Genomic DNA, 24,407 nt, shown 5'->3' with positions numbered 1-24,407 from the left:
GCTGGTGCTGGTGCTGGTACTGACTGGGCCGAACTGACCGCTGACGATGACGCTGCTGACGGGGGTCAAGGTGAGCGGAGGGCGGGGTGTGGGCGGTGCTGCGTTCAAGTGCAGCTCCGACGATTCACTTTTGATTGGACGAGCTCTGCTTAAAGAAAAAACTCGGGTCATATGCGTGAAAATCTTTTCTTTTGACACATTAATAACGTTTTTTTTTCTTCCCAGAACCAGATATTTTTATTTAACGGAGCTCGAGTCAGTTTCAGTTTATTTTAAAGTCTGAGAAAACATTTCGTATTTATCCTCTGGTTTGTAATTTAATAAAAAATACACAATGTTGTTGCAATTGTCGCGGAATTAATCTGTAAATATATTTACTTCTTAAGAGTTTTTAACTCGCGACTTTAAATGATTAGTTGATGACAAACTATAAAAAAAACTAAACAAAAAAAACGTTGTTTTAAAACGTCAATTAAAGATAAAAAACAACATTTTAAATGGAAGTATATCAGTGCCATAAGAATATTGAATTATTTATATTTTTAAATGATTTAATTAGATCGTTTTTATATTGGAACGGTTTATTAAAATAATAATAATACAATTTAAAAATAAATATATGATATAAATTCTATTTATTTTTTGTTCATGGTCCTCTAAATTCTATATAATAATGTTCTCTTTTAAAACTTTTTATAATCTCGTATAAATTATATATTTAAAAAGATTAGTTTCTTGATCGACCTTTCAGCCAATCATGTGACGCGCAGACAATCACGTGACAATGTCGCTCATATTTAAGATGCTCGAATTTCTTAATGCAATTTAAATAAAAAAAAAGAAAGAAAAATAAACCTTTAATTCATAAAGTTATTGAAATATATTATTCAATTAAAACAAAATGCACCTTAACACATATAAAATATTGAAAGAAATCATTCAACGACGAACAATAAAATACATTTAAATCAAAAAATCAAAGGTTTCCACTTTTAAAGTGTTATAAAATAAAGTGTATTTACAATAAAGTTAGAGAATAAAAAAGTTCACTTAAGGACACGAGTTCGAATCCTGCGTCACAGTGAGTCCGAGAGAAGAATACGATTCAATCTCTGCTCAACAAACGTCTGAGTCAGTAAATCTGCTGAAGAGCATCTGGATCCGGTCCAGACCCCGTCCATCCTGGTCCACAGCATCCTCTCTATATGCAGATCGAGTCCACATCGATCCTCGGGATTTATGGCTCGACGCTCACCGGAGGATCCGTCGAGAAAAGAGCCGGGATTTATGACTCGGAACGACTCTTTATGAAGCTCGCAGACAGTGACCAGTGATTGTTGTAATAACTCCTCACAGAGCTGTCGAATCATAGTGACTCAAGTTTGAGTCAAAGACTCATTATAAAGTTATTAATTACATTATAATTGACCGAAGTTAAACCCGGTCAACAATCTGAGCCACCGCCGTACAAGAGTCACGGTGACTCGCTCAACGAGTCATTGATTCATAATCCTTTACAAATAATGAGTCATGGTCTCACTTTGACTCAGTGATTCTGCACCGCTTTGTTTAAGATTCACTTTGAGTCGCAGGAATGAAGAAATGCAGCGAGTTAGAGTCACTTCCTGTTTGGTGACTCATGTCAATCATTCTGGAATTAAAAGCTCTTTGGAGAAGAGATTCATGACTCGTTAAAAACTCCAGCACATGTGTTTGAGTCGACTCGTCTCAGAAAATACATGAACCAAGGAGCCAGAATTATGACTCAGAACGAGTCACGACTCTTTATTGAACACTACAGTAGGGCCAGTGATCGTAGTAAAAACTCATAAAGCGTAAGAACTTCCTGAGTTGATTCTTAGAGTGACTCAAATTTTAGTTAAAGACTCATTATTAAGTCATTGCAACGATTGAATCGGTTAAACCTGGTCAACAATTTGAGCAGCTCTCGCTGTAGAGTCACAGTGACTCGCTTTATGATTATTTGATTCGTTTGCTGTTCAATTGAATGAGTCAGATTCACTTCCTGCTTGGTGACTCAGCAAGTCACATATTCTCCAGCTAAAGGAATCAAAGCTCTTTGGCGAAGAGATTCATGACTCGGGGCCAGAATTTCAGACTCAGTACGAGTCACGGCTCTTTCTTTAACTCACTCTTCACAGACGAGGTGATTATAGTAACGACTCCTGAAGTGAATGAACTGCTCACGCGAGTCTGAGTCGATTCAAAGAGTGACTCAGGCTTGAGTTAGAGACTCATTATGAAGTTGTTCCTAACATTATAATCGAGAAGTTAAACCCGGTCAGCGATCTGAACGACTCAAGGTACCTTCGTACGAGAGTCATAGTGACTCGCTAAACGATTCATAAGAATTTACGTTCAGCTGCTAAAGGAGTTAAAGTTCGTTGGAGAAGAGATTCGTGACTCGTTAGAAACTCTTCCAAGAGAATCATTGAACAAAGGAGCCAGAAATGATGACTCAGAAAGAGTCATGGCTCTTTATTAAACTCAGACGATAACAGTGTCTGTATTTGTAGTAACGTTTCCTGCAGTTGATCGAGTCGTTTCTCAGAGCGACTCAAGTTGAGTTAAAGACTCAATATGTAATTTCAACAGTTTAATTGGTTAAACCTGGTCAACACTCTGAGCCACTCTCACCCTCATACTAGAGTCACAGTGACTCACTTTATAAGTCATTGATTTAGAATAAAAAACAAAAAAACCTCACTTTGACTCGTCCAAGTCAAGGACCCTCACGGCTCACAAGAAGAATCGTTCCTCACTCGTGACTCGAGTCAGTGATCGAGGGGTCGGATTCACTTTGAGTCGCAGCTATGAATGAATTCAACGAGTCAGACTCACTTCCTGTTCGGCGACTCAACATCACTCTGCTGAAGCCGAAGCTCTCGGGATTCATGACTCGTAACAAAGGAGCCAGAAATGATGACTCAGAATGAGTCATGGCTCTTTATTAAACTCACACTTTACATGCCTGTATTTGTAGTAATAAATGTAAAAACGTATCTTGCAGTCGAGCGACTCAAGTTTGAGTTAAAGACTCAATATGTAATTTCAACAGTTTAATTGGTTAAACCTGGTCAACACTTTGAGTCACTCTCACCCTCATACTAGAGTCACAGTGACTCATTGTATAATTCATTGATTTAGAATAACTTCCAGTGCAAAACACAAATCGGATCCTCACTTTGACTCGTCCAAGTCAAGGACTCTCACGGCTCACAAGAAGAATCGTTCCTCACTCGTAACTTGAGTCAGTGATCGAGGGGTCGGATTCACTTTGAGTCGCAGCTATGAATGAATTCAACGAGTCTCGGGATTCATGACTCGTAACAAAGGAGCCAGAAATGGTGACTCAGAATGAGTCATGGCTCTTTATTAAACTCACACTTTATATGCCTGTATTTGTAGTAATAAATGTAAAAACGTCTCTTGCAGTCGAGCGACTCAAGTTCGAGTTAAAGACTCAATATGTAATTTCAACAGTTTAATTGGTTAAACCTGGTCAACACTCTGAGTCACTCTCACCCTCATACTAGAGTCACAGTGACTCATTGTGTAATTCATTGATTTAGAATAACTTCCAGTGCAAAACACGAATCGGATCCTCACTCGTGACTCGAGTCGCAGCTATGAATGAATTCAACGAGTCTCAGGATTCATGACTCGTAACAAAGGAGCCAGAAATGGTGACTCAGAATGAGTCATGGCTCTTTATTAAACTCACACTTTACATGCCTGTATTTGTAGTAATAAATGTAAAAACGTCTCTTGCAGTCGAGCGACTCAAGTTTGAGTTAAAGACTCAATATGTAATTTCAACAGTTTAATTGGTTAAACCTGGTCAACACTCTGAGTCACTCTCACCCTCATACTAGAGTCACAGTGACTCATTGTGTAATTCATTGATTTAGAATAACTTCCAGTGCAAAACACGAATCGGATCCTCACTTTGACTCGTCCAAGTCAAGGAAAGAATCGTTCCTCACTCGTGACTCGTGAGTCGCAGGTATGAATCAATTCAACGAGTCAGAATCACTTCCTGTTCGGCGACTCAACATCCCTCCGCTGAAGCCGAAGCTCTCGGGATTCATGACTCGTGTCGAGAGCCGGAGTCGCCGAGTCGCCGAGTCGCCCTCGCGGCGTCACAAGTTGTCGCTTCGCATTTCGCACCTCGCTCGGGTCACCTGACGCGTTGGTCCGCGGGCGGCGGTCAGATGAAAACATTGGGACGGCGCCGGCTTGGTACCGGCGAGGGGTGCAGGGGGGGGTCCGGGTGGGTTGTAGGTTCAACTCCCAGTCGCCGCGGCGTCTCTTCCGACCGCCTGGACGACAGGAAGTCCTGGCATCTGGGAACGGCGAGGCGAGCGAGGGCCATGTGACCTCCACTCTGCCAGCTTTCTCTAAATCCCGTTAGCGCGACTAGCCGACCCCCCCCCGACCCCACCCGGTTTCCCAAGGTTCCGAGGGGGGGATTAGCCGGCCATCCCGGGCGGACGGTGACAGATTCACAGGCTGATCCGGAGCCCATTAGACCTCGGATCAGAAGCCATGGGTTCAGAACCCCCTCGCCCGCCGACGCACCTCTGATCAGATCAGCCCGCATCACTGACCCGGAGGCCAGACTAAACCCCTCGAGCAGGACCAGGTCGGACCGGTCCGATCTCTGCCTAGTCGGCAGAAAGGAATGCGATGATTGCTCCTGATGAGCCGCTGATGACCTGCACGTGTCGCGGGTTCAATTCCCAGAGAGGAAAAAACTGCTCATGCAACAGTGTCTTGGAAACAAACAAAGTCACTTCCTTGTTGTCAGTCAAGGTCGTTGAGAAAAAGTAGGTCAATCTGCTGGGTGGGTCTAAAGTTAGTGGAGAGTCAAAATGGTGGATTAATTGAAACTTCATCTGAAACTGTGAAAGATCAAACAAAAGATCCTGAAGCGTCTGGTCCATCAGATCCTTTAGAGCCGGCCGTGGGGGCCCAGAGTGTGGCCCTTTAAGTCCAACTTATGTGGCCCTCATGAGGTCAAAGATCACTTGGTTAATCATCACTGAAGAGTTTTTTGTTTCAGGACTTTATTAGCCCTTAAAATGATTTAAGTAGATGTTAAAATATTTTTTTTTTTCAATATGACGTTAAAAAAGTTGTATAAATGACAATGAATTTCAGAAATATTGATTTTATACTTTCTTTACTGTCTCTTGCGTGACGGACCCTCACGACAACGTTTCAAATGTGGCCCCTGACTTTCATTCTTCAAGAAAACTAATCTCTCTTTCAACACGTCACAGTTAAACCTGGCTTCTGATTGGCCGACTTGACGCCGAAATTGTCATTTTTCTATTCGAGTGTCAAATAAAATAATAAAAAAATGAGAATTATCTCGTTCAAATATTTTCAGATCAATGTTATAACATTTCTGGGATTAAAACATGAGTTTGAAGCCAGAAAATAACACAATAATAAATAAAAGTTTACAAGAATTCTGACTTAATTTTGATAAATTGATAAATGATTGAAGGTTAAAGAGACACAGACATAATTTCCTCTCTTTATTTGAAACCAAACGGTGTTGCTTCGTACAAACAAACAAACGAGTCGAGAAGCGTTTTTTCATCTCAGAAATCGAGCTGGAAATCCACGTGCAAAAGAGATTTTCAGGAGAAAAAATTTAAAATTTAAAAAGAGTAAACTCTGATTGTAAACATCTGGGATTAGAGAGTAAGGATCTGAGATTATAAACGTTTATTCTGGGATGAAAACATTAAAAAAATAAAGAGATTAAAATGACTTTTTTTTTAAAATTGATATTCTTTACCAGCGTCACAAACTGAACGAATGAATGACTTTGTGTTTACTTTTTAACTCTGGATCAGGAACCTTCAGTCCCGTTTAAAAAAAAAGAAATAATCCCATAAATGGAGAAACACAAACAAGAAGACGTGAGTGACAGTTTGTCTCGTCCACAGTCAGAGACCATCATGCTTTTCTTCTGGAGCAGGTGAAGAACGTGCGTCGGCCATCTTTGTAGAAAATACAAAAACAGGAAGAAGAAAAAAAAAAAAGGAGACAACAGTTTTGTTTGTGAGTCTTTGTGTTTGTGCTTCTGTGTGTGTGTGTGTGTGTGTGTGTGTGAGTGTGTGTGTCTTCATGCTCGGAGATGTTCTGACGGTCCAGTCCGCCGTCCGTCCTCTGAAGGCCGCTTCATAGTTGTGTAAACACTTGTTGTCCTCCTCCATGGCAGTAATAGAAGACCCGCCGCTGGGGGGGGGGGGGGGGGGGGGGTTTGGGGGGGTCGGGGTCAAGGTCAAGGTCAGGGTCCCGGTGACTAAGGCTCCTCTTCCCCGGTGGACACGGCCAGTCTCATGGCCACGGAGAGGTGGTCGGTCAGTCCGGCCAGCTGGGTCACGAAGCTGAACTCCTCGATGTCCTGAGGAGACACGGAGAGGATGAAGGACTGCACCGCCCTCTAGCGGCAGACCTGAAACTACACTCACGGACACCGGAAGTGTCAACTTTCTACGTGATGACGTCACATTCTGCGGTTGGAAATACATGTTCCGAAGCTTTTTTTTTTTTTTACAACGAGTTAACAAACCTTCAAATTAAGGATTCTATTGCAACGCATGAAACATGAATATAAATAAAATATAATATCAATCGAATGATTTTCCAACTTTCTGTTGGTTTTATCACTTTCTTGACTGAAGACCAGATCAAGCTTTAATTTAAATAAAAGATCAAATTAAATTTCTTAAAACCTATTGAAGTACATCAGTGCCATCAGAATATTACATTATATATGTTTATTTTCTGAAATAAATGTTTAAATGTAAATGTTTTTTTAAACATTTCATTATTTAATAATAATAACTTAATTCAACCTTTTCTATATTTAACGGTTTAATTTATTTTATAATTTCATTTAAATAATTATTGTAATTATAATTTAATTATTATAATAATTTCTTTATTAAAAGGCTTGATTTGTTTCTATTGAGTAAGTTATATAATGAAAGATTAAATGTTTTATATTTTTGATAAAATGCAAATATTTTTTATTTATAGAGTTTGATATTGTAATCCCAATAATTTAAAAAGAAGAATTTTATTAAATATTCTTTAATTCGTATCCTTTAAAATTGAATCTAAAAATGTTAGTATAATAGTGCAGACTTGACAACATTATTATTAGAAATTTAAAGACAAATTAAATTATATTGAAGTGAGATAGTTTGTAATTCAATCACTGGAGTTAAAATATCAAACTGTAAAGTGTATATTATTATTTAGAAAATATTAGATTTTTCTAATGTTCAAAAATAAAGTATTTCAACCTTTCAATATGAAAATTATTGAGTAATTAATATTATTATTATTATTATTCAATAAAAAACGTATTCAATTATTTAAAAAAAATGAATAATGGAATTAAATTTAATAATGATTTACTCATATACTTGCATCCCTCCTGCCTCACCAATAACAACAAATGTAAAAACTAACTTTACTCATTTGTGTTGTTGTTGTTAATAAAAAAAAAATCTATTTGCAACTTCAGTATGTGACGTTTAAATTTAAGTACATTTATTCACACATTTGACTAGAAAACCAGTGTTCAAATATATTTGTTAAGGTTTGGATGAAAATGACATCAATGCTAACTCAGTTCACGTCAAACAAATAAAAGCAAATAACTTGTTGAATTTAAAAAGAGATAAATAAACACAAATAAAATAAAATAATTAAAATAAATAAGTAAAGTTTATTTATAGTTGTTTACTCTTCCTCTGAGTGTACAACGATCTAAACATTCTTAACTCACTGAGAGAGGAAATAGTAGACTTAGGATTTATTTAGAGAAGTTTAATGTGTCTACATTTAAATAAAAGAAGGATAGAGTCTTTAAACAAAAACCTCTCCGAGTGGAGAAGAAATTATTCTACTTTTTATCGTTGGATTTTAAATCCATTTAGTTGCAGTACTGCTAGATAAACACTAGATGGAGGCAGAGGCGAAGAAACTTTCTCTTCTGCGGTTTCAATGGAGGACGAACCACGACCTGGTCCTTGTTGCTTCTCATCAGACAAGAAGACCTGATCCTACAAGACTCTGAGTGAGTCCTGGACCCACCAGCTTCCAGTCCGGCTGCAGCGCCTCGTCGCTGAAGAGGATGTAGTCGAGCCGGCGGCCGTTTCCCTTCAAGGGGATCTTTCGTCCTTTCTGTCCCGGACACTGACTCTTGCTGGGGGGGAAGACCAGGTACTCCTTCCTGCCCTCCTCGTTCTCCATCACCCTGAGACACACACACACACACACACACACACACACCTTCAAGCTTCGTCCAACACATGTGGAGCGACACACACTCAACTCCAGAGTGAAAACATGGAGGTCAAAGTTCAAGAAGAAGAAAAATATGACGAGTCTCTCGAGTTGTTTTCATAGATGCAGTCGTGGTTTGTGTAAATAAACGATGAAGTACGAGTGAAGATGTCCGGCGCCCCCCCGTGTTTGAAAGGTGGAAATGCAACTGTGTCATTTACAAAACCCGAATTTTTTTTGTTTTGTTTAAAGGTGATTAAAGTTGAAGGATTTACTAACTCAGATCTGTTAGACTATTTTAGATTGTTAAAAATATGGATATTTATACATGTGGTGTGTTCTTCTACTGTGGAGTTACTGGAACCATTATTTTGACCCAAAGGAATGAATAAAGTTTAAATGTTTCAATCCATCACAAAGTCCTTGTTCTTCTGAGAGGTATTTATGATCAAATAAACTCATTAATGAACTTAAATACAGTTGTAAGAGAAATAGAAGAAACATTTTTCCTTTTTTTTCTTTGAAAAATGGACTAACTCTAGTTTTTTTCTGGTAATATTAACATTTTTATGTTGAATAATATAAAACAACAAGATTAATTATTCTAGAATCGAGATGTTATATATTTAATATATCTTGTATTGGATTAAAAAATGGATATTTATATAAAACTATTTCAGATTTCTATGTCACTAGTAATTTTTTGGGCGAAATATATTTGGATAATTTAATATATTATATACCGTATATAATGAATAATGTATTTGGATTTTTAAGAGGCCAGTTAAAGGTTGTTTTTGTTATTATGATCGTGAGTTTAAATTTAAATTTAAATTAGAAGTGCGTAAAAAAAACACGGAGGAGAAAAACCTTCAAAATTAAGTGACAACTTATAGTTAATAGTGTTTTGATCATAAAGGTTTTAACAAATGTATTAATATCTCAGAATAAAATGTTTGTGGACGAATGTTTGATAAATAAAAGTCAAAGCGAGTGAACTCACTTCTGTAGACTCTCGGGGGAGCAGACCTCGTCATCGTAGAGTCCACTGGGCTCCAGGAACGTCCCTGCAGAGACACGGACGCACGTTAGAGACTGTCCAGCAGAGGGCGCTGTCGGTCAGCGAGTGAGAGCGGAACACGGTAACAAATGTTTAGAAAGAGAAGAAGAGAATCATGAACAGATGCTGACACACAAGTCTACACCAGAGTCACGTGAGGGGACGGAGAGAAGATCCGACTCTTGTGAGTCACATCAGCTGCTGGTTCAAACACTCAGAACCTCTCATGGAGGCGAACGACTCGATCTAAGGCTCAGGTCGTGACTCGAATCTTCGTTCTGAGACCTTGAAGACGTCACTTAGGATGTGTGACGTCGTTAAACCTGGTCAACTATCAGAGCGACTCACGCCCGCTCGGGATTCCAGCCACAGTGAGTCAATTTCGTGGTTCTGAGCTTGCAAATGTGTGTGACTCAACGAGGTCACGAGTCTGAATCATTTCCTGTCCTTAACCTCTCACAGGGTCAAGTCTTAGAGTCTGTTCTACTTCCTGTGTTAGCAACACGCGTCAGGATGAGTCGTTCAGACGTGAGTGACTCAGGAGTGAGAATAGGATTGTTTTTCCTGTTATTTTCTGCTTTTATAAAACTAACATCCAAAGGGTTTTTGAGGGATTTTTGAATCACTGGCTGTGACTCGGATCCGTCAGTAAATCTCTGCTTCTGAAGCGAGTCAGAGTCAGAGTCAGAGTCAGAGTCAGAGTCAGAGTCAGAGTCTCCTCCTCCTGCCACAGAAATACACTCTTGCTTCTCATGAGCCAACATTTCTGTGGCCTGGATAATACTGTGTGTGTGTGTGTGTGTGTGTGTGTGTGTGTGTGTGTGTGTGTGTGTGTGTGTGTGTGTGTGTGTGTGTGTGTGTGTGTGTGTGTGTGTGTGTATATATATATGCATGTGTTTGTTTTTATGTGAGTGTGTGTGTGTGTGTGTGTGTGTGTGTGTATTGGTGTGTGTGAGAGAGTGTGTATTGGTGTGTGTGAGAGAGAGTGTGTGTGTGTGTGTGTGTGTGTGTGTGTGTGTGTGTATTGGTGTGTGTGAGAGTGTGTGTGTGTGTGTTTATGTATATATAAGTGTAGGTGTGTGTGTGTATATGTGAGTGTGTGTGTGCATGTGTGTATGCAATTGGGTGTGTGTGTGTGTGTATATTGTGTGTGTGTGTGTGTGTGTGTGTGTGTGTGTGTGTGTGTGTGTGTGTGTGTGTGTGTGTGTGTGTGTGTGTGTGTGTGTGTGTGTGTGTGTGTGTGTGTGTGTGTGTGTGTGTGTGTGTGTGTGTGTGTGTGTGTGTGTGTGTATTGGTGTGTGTGAGAGTGTGTGTGTGTGTGTTTATGTATATATAAGTGTAGGTGTGTGTGTGTATATGTGAGTGTGTGTGTGCATGTGTGTATGCAATTGGGTGTGTGTGTGTGTGTATATTGGTGTGTGTGTGTGTGTGTGTGTGTGTGTGTGTGTGTGTTACCCAGAGCCCAGGGTTTGTCCTCTCCCGGTCCGAGGCGACACGGGTCTTTGTACTGAGTGAAGAGAGTGTGTTGTTGCTCCAGCTTGTCTTCTGAAGGGTCGGAAGAAAAAAAAACCCACAAGAGTAAACGTCGTCTCAAACCGACTCGACTCGACTCTCACCTGAGGAGCAGTTGTCGAAGTTCAGGTCTCCCAGGACCACGTCGAAAGCCACCAGGTCCTCCAGAACCTTCTCTCCCTCAGGCGGGTGGCACGAGGTCTGGCGGAACTCTGCGCCCCACTGTAGCATCAGGTCCAGCTGCTCGCAGCGCACCGACGCGTCGCCTGGTGTGGGTCGCAGAAGGTGTGAGTCACAGAAGGTTTGTGTTACTTTCTTTATTTCACAATCATCATCAGCGTTTGTTCATATTTGTGTCGCAATTAAACGTCCGGCCACTAGATGGCGGCAGTCACAATGTCCTCCACAGCTAACAATGAACTCCTGCAGGATCCAGACGATGACTGAGGACGAGAGGATACAGTCGACTGAGCCATCCCAGCTACTCTGGGAGGCAGGGTCACCCTGGGCATGTCTACAGTCCACACCAGGAGACATAGTCCAAGAACCGATAACCCTCATGGACAGTCTTGTGTTGTCCATTGACATCTAGATATTTTTGTGGGAGGAAATCAGAGTACCTGGAGAAACCAGGTGAGTCCACGACCGATGGAGTGAAGAACAAGAGAGACTTGTTGTTGACAAGGAAGGACAAGTATATCTAGGATCTACGCAGGTTGTGTTGCATAACAGGAGTGTGTGTGTTGTGTGTTTTCTCTCGGCAGCTCTCAGCCACATGAAGGTGTGTGAAGAACGTGAGGGTAGCGAAGAGCGAGGAGGCGTCAGGTGAGAGGAACAGAGGAGAGAGTGGAGGGCGAGTGGGCGAGAGAGGCCTCACACACTCTTTAATGACGGTGTGTGTGTGTGTGAAGGTGAAGTGATAGTCTGACATGATGGTTCTCCACTTCACCGCCCGAGGCCTTCACAACTACAGTCTAACAACGGTCAACTCCCATGATGCCTTTCTACACACTGCTCACTTTAGTGTGATCTTATCCTTTAAAGTATATACTTTATTGAATATAGTTTTGATTGTTTAAGTGCTTTGTGACCCTGGTCAAATTAAAAAATGAATGTTTTTTTTACACAAAGAGTTGGATGTTCTTACTACAGTATTTAAAAAAAAAATTTTATTCGGAATTCAATGTTTTCTTACATTTATAGCCTTTTAAATGCAATTAAAAAATGGTATTAGAACAACATTTTTAAATTGAATTTAAAACGCTACAAGTTAAAAACTATTGAATGTCGATTTTTTTTTTTTTTAAATAAATGTATAATTTATAATAAACATATAAATCAAATTATATGTGTTAAATTATTAATTTTGAAATAATTTAAAAATAATAATTCAATCTTTTATTATAGTTTTTGATTCAATCATTCCAAAAATAATAATTAAATGCTTAAAATAAAGCATCGGTCCAAAACGTCCACCACGTTCCATATCGTATTGCAACGGTCGGCAGTTGAGTTTGATTGACATGTCGTCGTCGGCCAATCAGGGCCGTGAACAGGACGTTCGGACTCTCGATCGTCGTCGAACTTCACACCTTTAATAAAGGTTTGTTCAGTTCTATCTTTAGACCCTGAGGGGGTGAGGAGGGTGAGGGGAGGGGGGTGAGGAGGGGTGAGGCGGGTGAGGTGAGGGGTGAGGATGGGGGTCCTGAAATAGCGGCGCCGGAGGGGAGACGTGTCTCCGCTAAAGAACGAGGAGGCAGCGACCGCCGGCTTTAAATAGACTGTGACGCTGTCAACAGCTGGAGCCGGTCGCCATGGGAACGGCGGTGGGAGGACGCGAGCGTCTGGTCACAGTCGCAGGTCTGATCTACACCCACCTTCGATGGCGTGCAGGTGCGTGCACGTGAGGAAGCCCACCACCCTCTGGCCCTGGAGCGAGGTGCCCACGTGGACCTGTGGAGAGACGCAGTGGTCAGTGGTTCGTTCTTCTTCTCACGACTGGTCCTTCATGAGTATTACTGTAGTCCATGCAGTTTAAATAATACTTATTTATTGAAAACCCATATCCATTGAAAACATTTTTATTTAAAAACTTTTTTTAAATGGTTGATTTTTCAAGAATCTTTAATTTCAAACTTTGATATTATTTTATATTATATTTATATTATTGTATACACAAAAATGAACAAACGCTGAAAATTGGAAATTGGAAATAAATATATATACTGTATATATATATATATATGTGTACACAAAAATGAAAAAACGCTGAGAATTGTAAATTGTTAATAAATGTATATATATGCATTTTGTTCATTTTTGTGTTGCAATGACTAGATGGAGGCAGTCAATACATCCTTCGCAGTTCAAGGAAAAATAAAATCCCGCGAGATCCCGGCGATGACTGAGGACGAGAGGATACAGTGACTCCAGCAGCTTTTAAAGCTGATGTTTGGACATATTTTGGTTTGAAAACAAATGCAATCAGTTACGACTTCGTCAAGAGTCATGTGGTCTGTAAATACTACAACACCAGAGTCAAGTACTGGACAATACTACACATATATACTTGTTACTACAGTATCACAACACCAGAGTCAAGTACTGGACAATACTACACATATATCCTTGTTACTACACTATCACAACATCAGAGTCAAGTACTGGACAATACTACACATATATCCTTGTTACTACACTATCACAACACCAGAGTCAAGTACTGGACAATTCTAAACATATATATATAATTGTTACTACACTATCACAACACCAGAGTCAAGTACTGGACAATACTACACATATATACTTGTTACTACACTATCACAACAACAGAATCAAGTACTCGACAATACTACACATATATCCTTGTTACTACACTATCACAACAACAGTATCAAGTACTGGACAATACTACATATATATACTTGTTACTACAGTATCACAACACCAGAGTCAAGTACTGGACAATACTACACATATATACTTGTTACTACACTATCACAACAACAGAATCAAGTACTCGACAATACTACACATATATCCTTGTTACTACACTATCACAACAACAGTATCAAGTACTGGACAATACTACATATATATACTTGTTACTACAGTATCACAACACCAGAGTCAAGTACTGGACAATACTACACATATATACTTGTTACTACACTATCACAACAACAGTATCAAGTACTGGACAATACTACACATATATACTTGTTACTACACTATCACAACACCAGAGTCAAGTACTGGACAATACTACACATATATACTTGTTACTACACTATCACAACAACAGAATCAAGTACTCATCAATACTACACATATATCCTTGATACTACAGTAACTTAATATATCTTTATATATTTATATAGTCTACATTAGTTTTTATATTATTAAAATGTGAAAAACTTTTTTTTTTGTCAGTTTTCCATCTTCTCAGTATGTCAAACATGATGGAAATGTATTCAACCTCCGTCTCTCATCCGCTGATAAAACAGACGAATCAGCGGCTCAGTGAACAACAGCGTCAGTGATAAATGTTCATAAAGACTCAGCTACTCTCAGCTAGACCTACATCAACACTAATAAAAAGCTCTCTGATGAACGACTGGACGGGTCATCCGGACCCGCCCGGGGTCAGACCTTAATGGAGACGGATGAAGGTGATCAGCTCTAATGGGATCCAGACGTCCAGTCGGGATGGATCATAAATGAGAAAAGACACAATCAAGCATTAGCTAAATTAGCCGCCGCGGCTCCGAGCACTTAGTGTTTCAGGCTCTGATTGAATCAGCGGAGATGTTTGGGGAGAACACCGGGTCGAGTCCAGCACCATTAACCTCACAGCACCGGAGTTATGTTGGTGAATGAGCTGCTGAGACGAACACGTGAGGAAACACTTTCATTCTTCACGTGTTCAAACAAGACTCAAAAGACTTTGTTTGTTTTTCTCTCATGTTGACTTTTGTGTAGTTATTGATTAGATTAGATTAGATTCAATGATCTATTGATTAGATTAGATTAGATTCAATGATCTATTGATCGTTAGTTTTTGTCAAGTTGGTTCTAAAAGCAAACTGAGTTATGACTTTATTCTGGTTTAATTTTTTATAATTCATCATCTTCATCTTCATCTTCATCATCCTCATTGTTCTTTTCTTCTTCCTCCTCATCCTTATCCTCATCATCATCATCATCGTCTTCCTCTTCCTCTTCCTCCTCATCATGATCTTCATCCTCATCCTCATCTTCTTCATCATCTTCATCATCATCATCTTCATCCTAATCTTCTTCATCCTCATCATCCTCATCCTCCTCTTCCTCTTCCTCCTCCTCATCATAATAATCCTCCTCTTCATCATCATCATGATCATCCTCTTCATCATCATCATCTTCATCCTAATCTTCTTCATCCTCATCATCCTCATCCTCCTCTTCCTCCTCCTCATCATAATAATCCTCCTCTTCATCATCATCATCATCATCATCTTCATCCTAATCTTCTTCATCCTCATCATCCTCATCCTCCTCTTCCTCTTCCTCATCATAATAATCCTCCTCTTCATCATCATCATCATCATCTTCATCCTAATCTTCTTCATCCTCATCCTCCTCATCCTCCTCTTCCTCCTCCTCATCATAATAATCCTCCTCTTCCTCCTCATCATGATCTTCCTCCTCATCCTCATCCTCTTCATCATCTTCACCCTCATCATCTTCATCCTCTTCATCCTCATCATCCTCCTCTTCCTCATCATAATGATCCTCCTCTTCATCCTCATAATCCTCTTCATCATCATCATCCTCCTCTTCCTCTACCTCCTCCTCATCATCATGATCATCCTCTTCATCCTCATCATCTTCATCATCCTCATCGTCCTTGTCTTTTCCTCCTCATCATGATCTTCATCCTCATCGTCTTCATCATCTTCACCCTCATCATCTTCATCCTCATCATCTTCATCATCTTCACCCTCATCATCTTCATCCTCATCACCTTCATCCTAATCTTCTTCATCATCTTCATCTTCATCCTCATCATCTTCATCCTCATCACCTTCATCCTAATCTTCTTCATCATCTTCATCTTCATCCTCATCACCTTCATCCTAATCTTCTTCATCATCTTCATCTTCATCATCATCATCATCTTCATCATCATCAGTTTGGTTCTTCTATCACTGAATCTAAATGTTGTTCTTTTGTATAAATATTTTAGAAACTTACTTTCGCTCCAATAGAAGTGTGTGTGAGCTGGAAGTGACAAGAGGCCTCTGAGGGTGTGTGTGTGTCTATGTGTGAGTGTGTTTGTACACGTGTGTGTGTGTTTGTGTGTCTATGTGTGAGTGTGTTTGTACACGTGTGTGTGGGTGTGTGAGCGCATTTAAGTGTGTGTGTGTGTGTGTGTGTGTGTGTGTGTGTGTGTGTGTGTGTGTGTGTGTGTGTGTGTGTGTGTGTGTGTGTGTGTGTGTGTGTGTGTGTGTGTGTGTGTGTGTGTGTGTGTGTGTGTTCAAACACTACTGGGCGAGTTGATCAGAATTTCATTTCCTGGCTCTGCTGGTGTCGACAGGAAGGATCGGTGCTTCAAACAAATAACTTCAGATGAAGACAGTGAGTCACGAGAGAAGAACCATCATCAGTGCAGGAGATCAAAGCTCATGTTTAATGTCACAACATTTATTGTAGTCTTTTTATTAAACACTATCTTTAATCTGAGAAAACATTTGGTGAGATTTTTCTATTTTCATCTTGTTTTCTTCTTCAAATGTATTCTTAAAAAACCTGTGTGCACGACTAGTATTTACATATTTACATAAGTTTAAAGTTACTTCTCTTGTATTCACCAAAAAATACATGTGTGTTTGTATACATGTGTGTGTTTGTAAGATGTGTGTGTTTGTAAGATGTGTGTGTTTGTTTGTAAGATGTGTGTGTTTGTATGCATGTGTGTGTGTTTGTATACATGTGTGTGTTTGTATACATGTGTGTGTTTGTAAGATGTGTGTGTTTGTATACATGTGTGTGTTTTAAATATGTGTGTGTGTGTGTTTGTATACATGTGTGAGTTTGTATACATGTGTGTGTTTTAAATATGTGTGTGTGAGTTTGTATACATGTGTGAGTTTGTATACATGTGTGTGTTTTAAATACATTTGTGTGTGTTTGTATACATGTGTGTGTTTCAAATATGTGTGTGTGTGTGTTTGTATACATGTGTGTGTTTGTAAGATGTGTGTGTTTTAAATATGTGTGTGTGTGTGTGTTTGTTTACATGTGTGTGTTTGTATACATGTGTGTGTTTTAAATACATGTGTGTGTGTTTGTATACATGTGTTTGTTTAAAATATGTGTGTGTGTGTTTGTATACATGTGTGTGTTTGTATGCATGTGTGTGTGTTTGTTTACATGCGTGTGTTTTAAATACATGTGTGTGTGTATGTATACATGTGTGTGTTTGTAAGATGTGTGTGTTTGTATACATGTGTGTGTTTGTAAGATGCGTGTGTTTGTAAGATGTGTGCGATTGTATGTATGTGTTTGTGTTTGTTACAAACAGGTTTTATTTGTGTTTGTATGTGGGTGTGTGTTGGTATGTATGCATGTGTTTGTATGTGTTTGTGTGTATGCATGCACGTGTGTGTGTTTGTGTGTATGTATGTGTGTGTTTGTGTGTATGCATGTGTGTGTGTTTGTGTGTATGCATGTGTGTGTGTTTGTATGTATGCATGTGTGTGTGTTTTTATCTCTGCATGTGTGTATGAGTTTGTATGTATTCATGTGTGTGTTTGTATGTATGCATGTGTATGTTTGTATGTATGCATGTGTGTATGCATGTGTGTGTGTTTGTGTGTATGCATATGTGTGTTTTTGTATATATATGCATGTTTGTATATTTGTATGTATGCATGTGTGTATGCATGTGTGTGTGTGTTTGTATGTATGCATATGTGTTTGTCTGTGCGTATGCATGTGTGTGTGTTTGTATATATGCATGTTTGTGTGTTTGTTTGTATGTATGCATGTGTGTGTCTGTAGTGAGTGTGTTGACTATCAGGACATTGAAGTCAAAGAGTATTCCAGCCTCTAGTGGACACGGACGTCATTACACAGAAGCATCTTAGTTTTGTGTTGAACAAACACACTTGTAACTCCTGATCCGTTGACAGGTGTAGTTTGTGTCGTCGTCTCGAACCCAGAGAATGTGTTTATTTTAAACCGTCCAAACACAAACATCCATTTTAATAAGAGGATAAATGTCGAGGCTGAACAGCTTTAATTACTGAGCTGTCGCCGCCGCCGTCTCTTCTGGGAACCATTTTAATTAATATTTTAGCTGCACTCGCCCTCCTTTCCTCCCTCACTTCCTCCCTCACTTCCTCCCTCCTTTCCTCCCTCACTCCCTCCTACCCTCCCTCCCTCTCTCACTCCCTCCACCGAGCAGCTCCAGATCTCCTGTGGATCCAGTTCATCTCAGGGCTTGTCTGCAGTGGTCAGTGGCTCCTGACTACTGACCTCTTGTTATTGTCGTCGTTCTATTGAGTAGTGTGTAGTACAATGAGAGGTGGATGAAGTGGGTATTAAGATGAATAAAAAATATATATATATATAACAAAGTGTGTATTAACATTAATAAAAAACTGTAATAAAGTGATTATTAACATGAATACAAACTATAATAAATTGTGTTTTAACATGAATAGAAAACTATAATAAAGTGTGTATTAACATGAATAAAAAACTATAATAAAGTGTGTATTAACATGAATAAAAAACTATAATAAAGTGTGTATTAACATGAATAAAAAACTATGATAAAGTGTGTATTAACATGAATAAAAAACTATGATAGAGTGTGTATTAACAGGAATAAAAAACAACAATAAAGTGTGTATTAACAGGAATAAAAAACTCTAATAAAGTGTGTATTAACATGGATAAAAAAAATATGATAAAGTGTGTATTAACAGGAATAAAAACCTCTAATAAAGTGTGTATTAAAATGAATAAAAAGCTATAATAAAGTGTGTATTAACATGAATAAAAAACTATAATAACGTGTGTATTAACAGGAATACAAACTATAATAAATTGTGTATTAACATGAATAGAAAACTACAATAGAGTGTGTATTAACAGGAATAAAAAACAACAATAAAGTGTGTATTAACAGGAATAAAAAACTCTAATAAAGTGTGTATTAACATGGATAAAAAAATATGATAAAGTGTGTATTAACAGGAATAAAAACCTCTAATAAAGTGTGTATTAAAATGAATAAAAAGCTATAATAAAGTGTGTATTAACATGAATAAAAAACTATAATAAAGTGTGTATTAACATGAATAGAAAACTACAATAGAGTGTGTATTAACAGGAATAAAAAACTTTAATAAAGTGTGTATTAACAGGAATAAAAAACTACAATAAAATGATATTTTTGGTTATTTTTTGTTTGTTGTTTCTCATATTTATCGGGTAAAAACAGTGGGTCCAGGTGGTGACATCATGTCGTGTCGTGACTCAACACTGATTTTAATGGACAGTCAAAAGAGAAACTGGTTTGTTCTGTCGATGAATCACGAGTAACTTCATGTTTGCTCGGACGAGCGGGTCAGCGCCGGACGGTGACTCTGACAAACAACAGCAGCACTAATGGACACAGAGTTGGGGTCTGAGAGATGAATTATTCTGGACGAGGTACGAACAAAAGGTCAGGCGTATACATCAGCCCGGCGTGATTTACAGGCTTGTTTCCTGGAAGCAGCGGCTCGTGATGGAGTTCTGGACAAACAGAACTCGGAGCAAGATGGACCTGAACCTGTTCCATGGTTTCTAGCTGCAAACTAGAGCTAATGTAGATCCAGCAGCGGACGCACATGAAAAGACACATTTTCAGTGAGTTCTGCGCCGTAGGATCTATTTCTATTTAATCTGTGTCATGTGACAATGAAGGTAGTACTGTTTAGGCAAGAAACGAGTGACAAAAGTAAAGTGCGTCTTATGAATTTAGCAAATTAAACAAATTTTGCAGACGTTTAATTCAGAGTAATACATCATGAGCACAACTTCTTTTTCACCATATGTCCTATCGTTATTGTGATGCGTATCCTCTCTAGACCCTTGAACAGGATATCCAGCAGGCCAGGCTACAACTGAGGACGAGAGGATACATCATTTATTATAGTTTTTTTATTCCCGTTAATACACAATTTATTATAGCTTTTAATGTCTGTTAATACACACTTTATTGTAGTTTTTATTCCTGTTAATACACACTTTATTATAGTTTTTTATTCATGTTAATACACACTTAATTGTAGTTTTTATTCCTGTTAATACACACTTTATTATAGTTTTTTATTCATGTTAATACAAACTTTATTATATTTTTTTATTCCTGTTAATACACACTTTATTATAGTTTTTTATTCATGTTAATACAAACTTTATTATATTTTTTTATTCCTGTTAATACACACTTTATTATAGTTTTTTATTCATGTTAATACACACTTTATTGTAGGTTTTTATTCCTGTTAATACACACTTTATTGTAGTTTTTTTTAATTCATGTTAATACACACTTTATTGTAGATTTTATTCCTGTTAATACACACTTTATTATAGTTTTTATTCCTGTTAATACAGACTTTATTATAGTTTTTTCTTCCTGTTAATACACACTTTATTCTTGTTTTTTCTTCCTGTTAATACACACTTTATTATAGTTTTTTATTCATGTTAAAACACACTTTACTATAGCTTTGTATTCCTGTTAATACATACTTTATTATAGTTTTTTATTAATGTTAAAACACACTTTACTATAGCTTTGTATTCATGTTAATACACACTTTATTATATATTTTTTTATTCATGTCAATACACACTTTATTATTGCATTTTATTCCTGTTAATACACACTTTATTATATATTTTTTATTCATGTGAATACACACTTTATTATAGCTTTGTATTCCTGTTAATACACACTTTATTATATATTTTTTATTCATGTGAATACACACTTTATTATAGCATTTTATTCCTGTTAATACACACTATATTATATATTTTTTTATTCATGTCAATACACACTTTATTATAGCATTTTATTCCTGTTAATACACACTTTACTATATATTTTTTTATTCATGTGAATACACACTTTATTATAGCATTTTATTCCTGTTAATACACACTTTATTATATATTTTTTATTCATGTGAATACACACTTTATTATAGCTTTGTATTCCTGTTAATACACACTTTATTATATATTTTTTTATTCATGTCAATACACACTTTATTATAGCATTTTATTCCTGTTAATACACACTTTTTTGTGTAAATTTTATATCTCGGTTTTTTTAAATTATTTAATTGTAACTAATCAGACAATAATATGTCTTCTTTTCTTTGCTAGTTTTCTTGTAAAATGGATGTAACTGTATTGTGAGTTTCTCTCTGTGTAATAAATAAAGTATTGAGTGAAGTATTCATCTATGTAGTAGTGCAACAACCTACAAGCAGAAACTAGTCGGACACAGTCAGCTGCAGGAAAGACAGTCAGTTGCCGGGATGTCACTTCCTGAGTAGAGACGCATTAAGGCTTCACTTCGTCTCGACCTCAAACCTCATGTCAAATATGCACTTTCAGGCTCCTCACCACGTACCTCAACATCCGTCACACCGGAGGACGCTCATGTCTTCACTTATTCCACTCGTGTATCATGTTCTCAGACGATACTTTAGATGCCGATGACGATGAGAAGAAAAGATATAAAAGATACCTGAGTCATCATCGAAGGAGAAATACTGAAATTAGTGTGTAATACTTCCTCAATGTTGACCTTCAATGACCTCAGTACAAATAGAACATTTATCTATCGACCTCCTCTCTTCTGAGGTCAGGTCGAGGGGGCAGCAGCTCAAGTCAAGACATCTAGCCTCCCTTCAGAGATAGTTTGAAACACATGCAACCTTTGTCTAAAACTATCTTTTCGCTAAACTCCCCCTGGGATTAGTGAGAAAATATTGCTACTCTGATACATTGCGTTGTATTTTTGATCGACGTTCAACAGCACTGTAAAGATAAACAAGTAAAGTATAGGTATTTCTAGGTTACTATTTCAATAAAATGTGTACAAAATAAAATATGTATATTTTTTTTTTATTGTTTACTACATATAAATATTCACAGCGTTTATTAATTTTGTGTCGCAATTAAACTTCCGGCCATTAGATGACAGTAGTCATTACGCTAAAGGAACGAGGAAATCCAGCGATCTCTCAGCAAAGACTGGGGACGAGAGGATACAGTGGACTCCAGTCGCTTTTAAAGCTGATGTGTGGACACATTTTGCAGTAACGACTTCGTCAATCACAACACCAGAGTCAAGTACTCGACAATACTACACATATATACTTGTTACTACAGTATCACAACACCAGAGTCAAGTACTGGACAATACTACACATATATACTTGTTACTACTGTATCACAACACCAGAGTCAAGTACTCGACAATACTACACATATATACTTGTTACTACAGTATCACAACACCAGAGTCAAGTACTGGACAATACTACACATATATACTTGTTACTACTGTATCACAACACCAGAGTCAAGTACTCGACAATACTACACATATATACTTGTTACTACAGTATCACAACACCAGAGTCAAGTACTGGACAATACTACATATATATACTTGTTACTACAGTATCACAACACCAGAGTCAAGTACTGGACAATACTACACATATATACTTGTTACTACACTATCACAACACCAGAGTCAAGTACTCGACAATACTACACATATATACTTGTTACTACTGTATCACAACACCAGAGTCAAGTACTCGACAATACTACACATATATACTCGTTACTACACTATCACAACACCAGAGTCAAGTACTCGACAATACTACACATATATACTTGTTACTACACTATCACAACACCAGAGTCAAGTACTCGACAATACTACACATATATACTTGTTACTACAGTATCACGATATATTGACCCTGTATTGTAAGACGCCACCAGCCTGAGCCACGTCAAGCGAGGTCCTACACAGAGTCTCTTCCGGACGACTGAGCTTCAATCTGTCAGAGACACAACGCTGCTGATAACAGGTCTGAGTAGAATTCCAACAACAAAAGGAGATTTCGGACTTTTAGCTCAGCTCTTTCTTCCCTATCGGGACAGAAGACGCTTCACTAAAAGGCAAATTAACATTTCCTGGATGTGAACCATTTATTTTTTCCCACGGCTGACATTTGATTCAAAAGATCTTCAATTGATGAAAATAACTCTGGTCTTTGATGGTCAAATGAGTATCTGGCTGTGTGTGTGTGTGTGTGTGTGTGTGTGTGTGGGTGTGTGTGTGTGTGTGTGTGTGTGTGTGTGTGTGTGTGTGTGTGGGAAGGTGGACCGACAGATGAGCGTCTTCCTGCGGGAGTGTTTAAGTGGCGTCTGTAAAGGTGAGAAACATCAGAGGAGACTCAGGTGGAATCACAGCGAGACAGTTTTCCTCACAATATAACAGACGTCTCTTGTCAGCGACTGTTGTGTCACTCAGAGCTCGTAGAAACACACAACGTTCTGATTGGGAAACACAGAGCTTCGAGAACAAACACTCGTCTCTATCTCGGTCATTTACTCCACAACTGAGGGACAAAGTCAAGACATCAGATCTGCTTCCATTAACTTGATGTTAAACAGCAAAATGATCAGCCATCTTTTTCTCAACAACACAAAAAAGTTCACGCAAGAAAAACTAAACATGGAAGTGAGCAGAGTGTGTGTAATGTAAGTGACAAAAGTAAATATGGCGATGTGTGTGTATAAAATAAAATGATTTTTTATTGTTATTTACAATGAACAATATTCAAAGTGTTTCATTACTTTAGTACTGCAATTAAATTCCAACCTCTATATGACTGTAGTCATTACGTCATCTGCAGCTTCAACTGAGGACAAGAGGATACGGTCGACTCCAGCAGCTTTTTAAAACTTAAAGATTTTTAAAGCATGTTAAAACTTCTGGCCACCAGATGACAGTAGTCATTATATTCTCTGCAGCTAAAGGAACAAGGAAATCCAGCAAGCTCTCAGCCATGACTGGGGATGAGAGGATACAGTCGACTCCAGCAGCTTTAAAAGCTGATGTTTGGACATATTTTGGTTTGAAAACAAATGAAAGTAGTTACGACTTCATCAAGAGTCATGTGGTCTGCAAATACTACAACACCAGAGTCAAGTACTGGACAATACTACACTTATATACTTGATACTACACTATCACAACACCAGAGTCAAGTACTTGACAATACTACACATATATACTTGTTACTACAAAGTTGACCCTGTATGCAAATCCTCTGTGGGTCTGTTAGCGGACCTTGGTCAAGGTGTGACATATGATAAACTTGATAACCATGTATCATGTTAGCAA

The 24,407-nt window shown here is 38.1% G+C and overlaps 1 protein-coding gene across 2 annotated transcripts in view; it reads right to left on the bottom strand.

Moving 5' to 3' along the window:
- Window positions 1-5,564: 5,564 nt before the first annotated feature.
- Window positions 5,565-24,407, bottom strand: part of smpd3 (sphingomyelin phosphodiesterase 3) — a 51,307-nt gene continuing 32,464 nt past the window's right edge. Inside the window, exons 5-11 of one of the 2 annotated variants that reach the window (XM_087797180.1) lie at window positions 12,790-12,865; window positions 11,017-11,178; window positions 10,856-10,945; window positions 9,344-9,407; window positions 8,149-8,311; window positions 6,333-6,445; window positions 5,565-6,299 (exon numbers count right to left, since the gene is read on the bottom strand). In XM_087797180.1, coding sequence (XP_087653306.1) covers window positions 6,344-6,445; window positions 8,149-8,311; window positions 9,344-9,407; window positions 10,856-10,945; window positions 11,017-11,178; window positions 12,790-12,865 — 657 coding nt within the window. In that variant the 3' untranslated portion in view covers window positions 5,565-6,299; window positions 6,333-6,343. Of the gene's footprint in view, window positions 6,446-8,148; window positions 8,312-9,343; window positions 9,408-10,855; window positions 10,946-11,016; window positions 11,179-12,789; window positions 12,866-24,407 lie in introns of both variants that reach the window. The other variant, XM_087797179.1, reaches the window with a different exon arrangement.

Source organism: Callionymus lyra, chromosome 8 (assembly GCF_982586985.1).
Source record: "Callionymus lyra chromosome 8, fCalLyr1.hap1.1, whole genome shotgun sequence".
NCBI lineage: Eukaryota > Metazoa > Chordata > Actinopteri > Syngnathiformes > Callionymidae > Callionymus > Callionymus lyra.
This window is presented reverse-complemented; position numbering and strand designations above follow the sequence as displayed.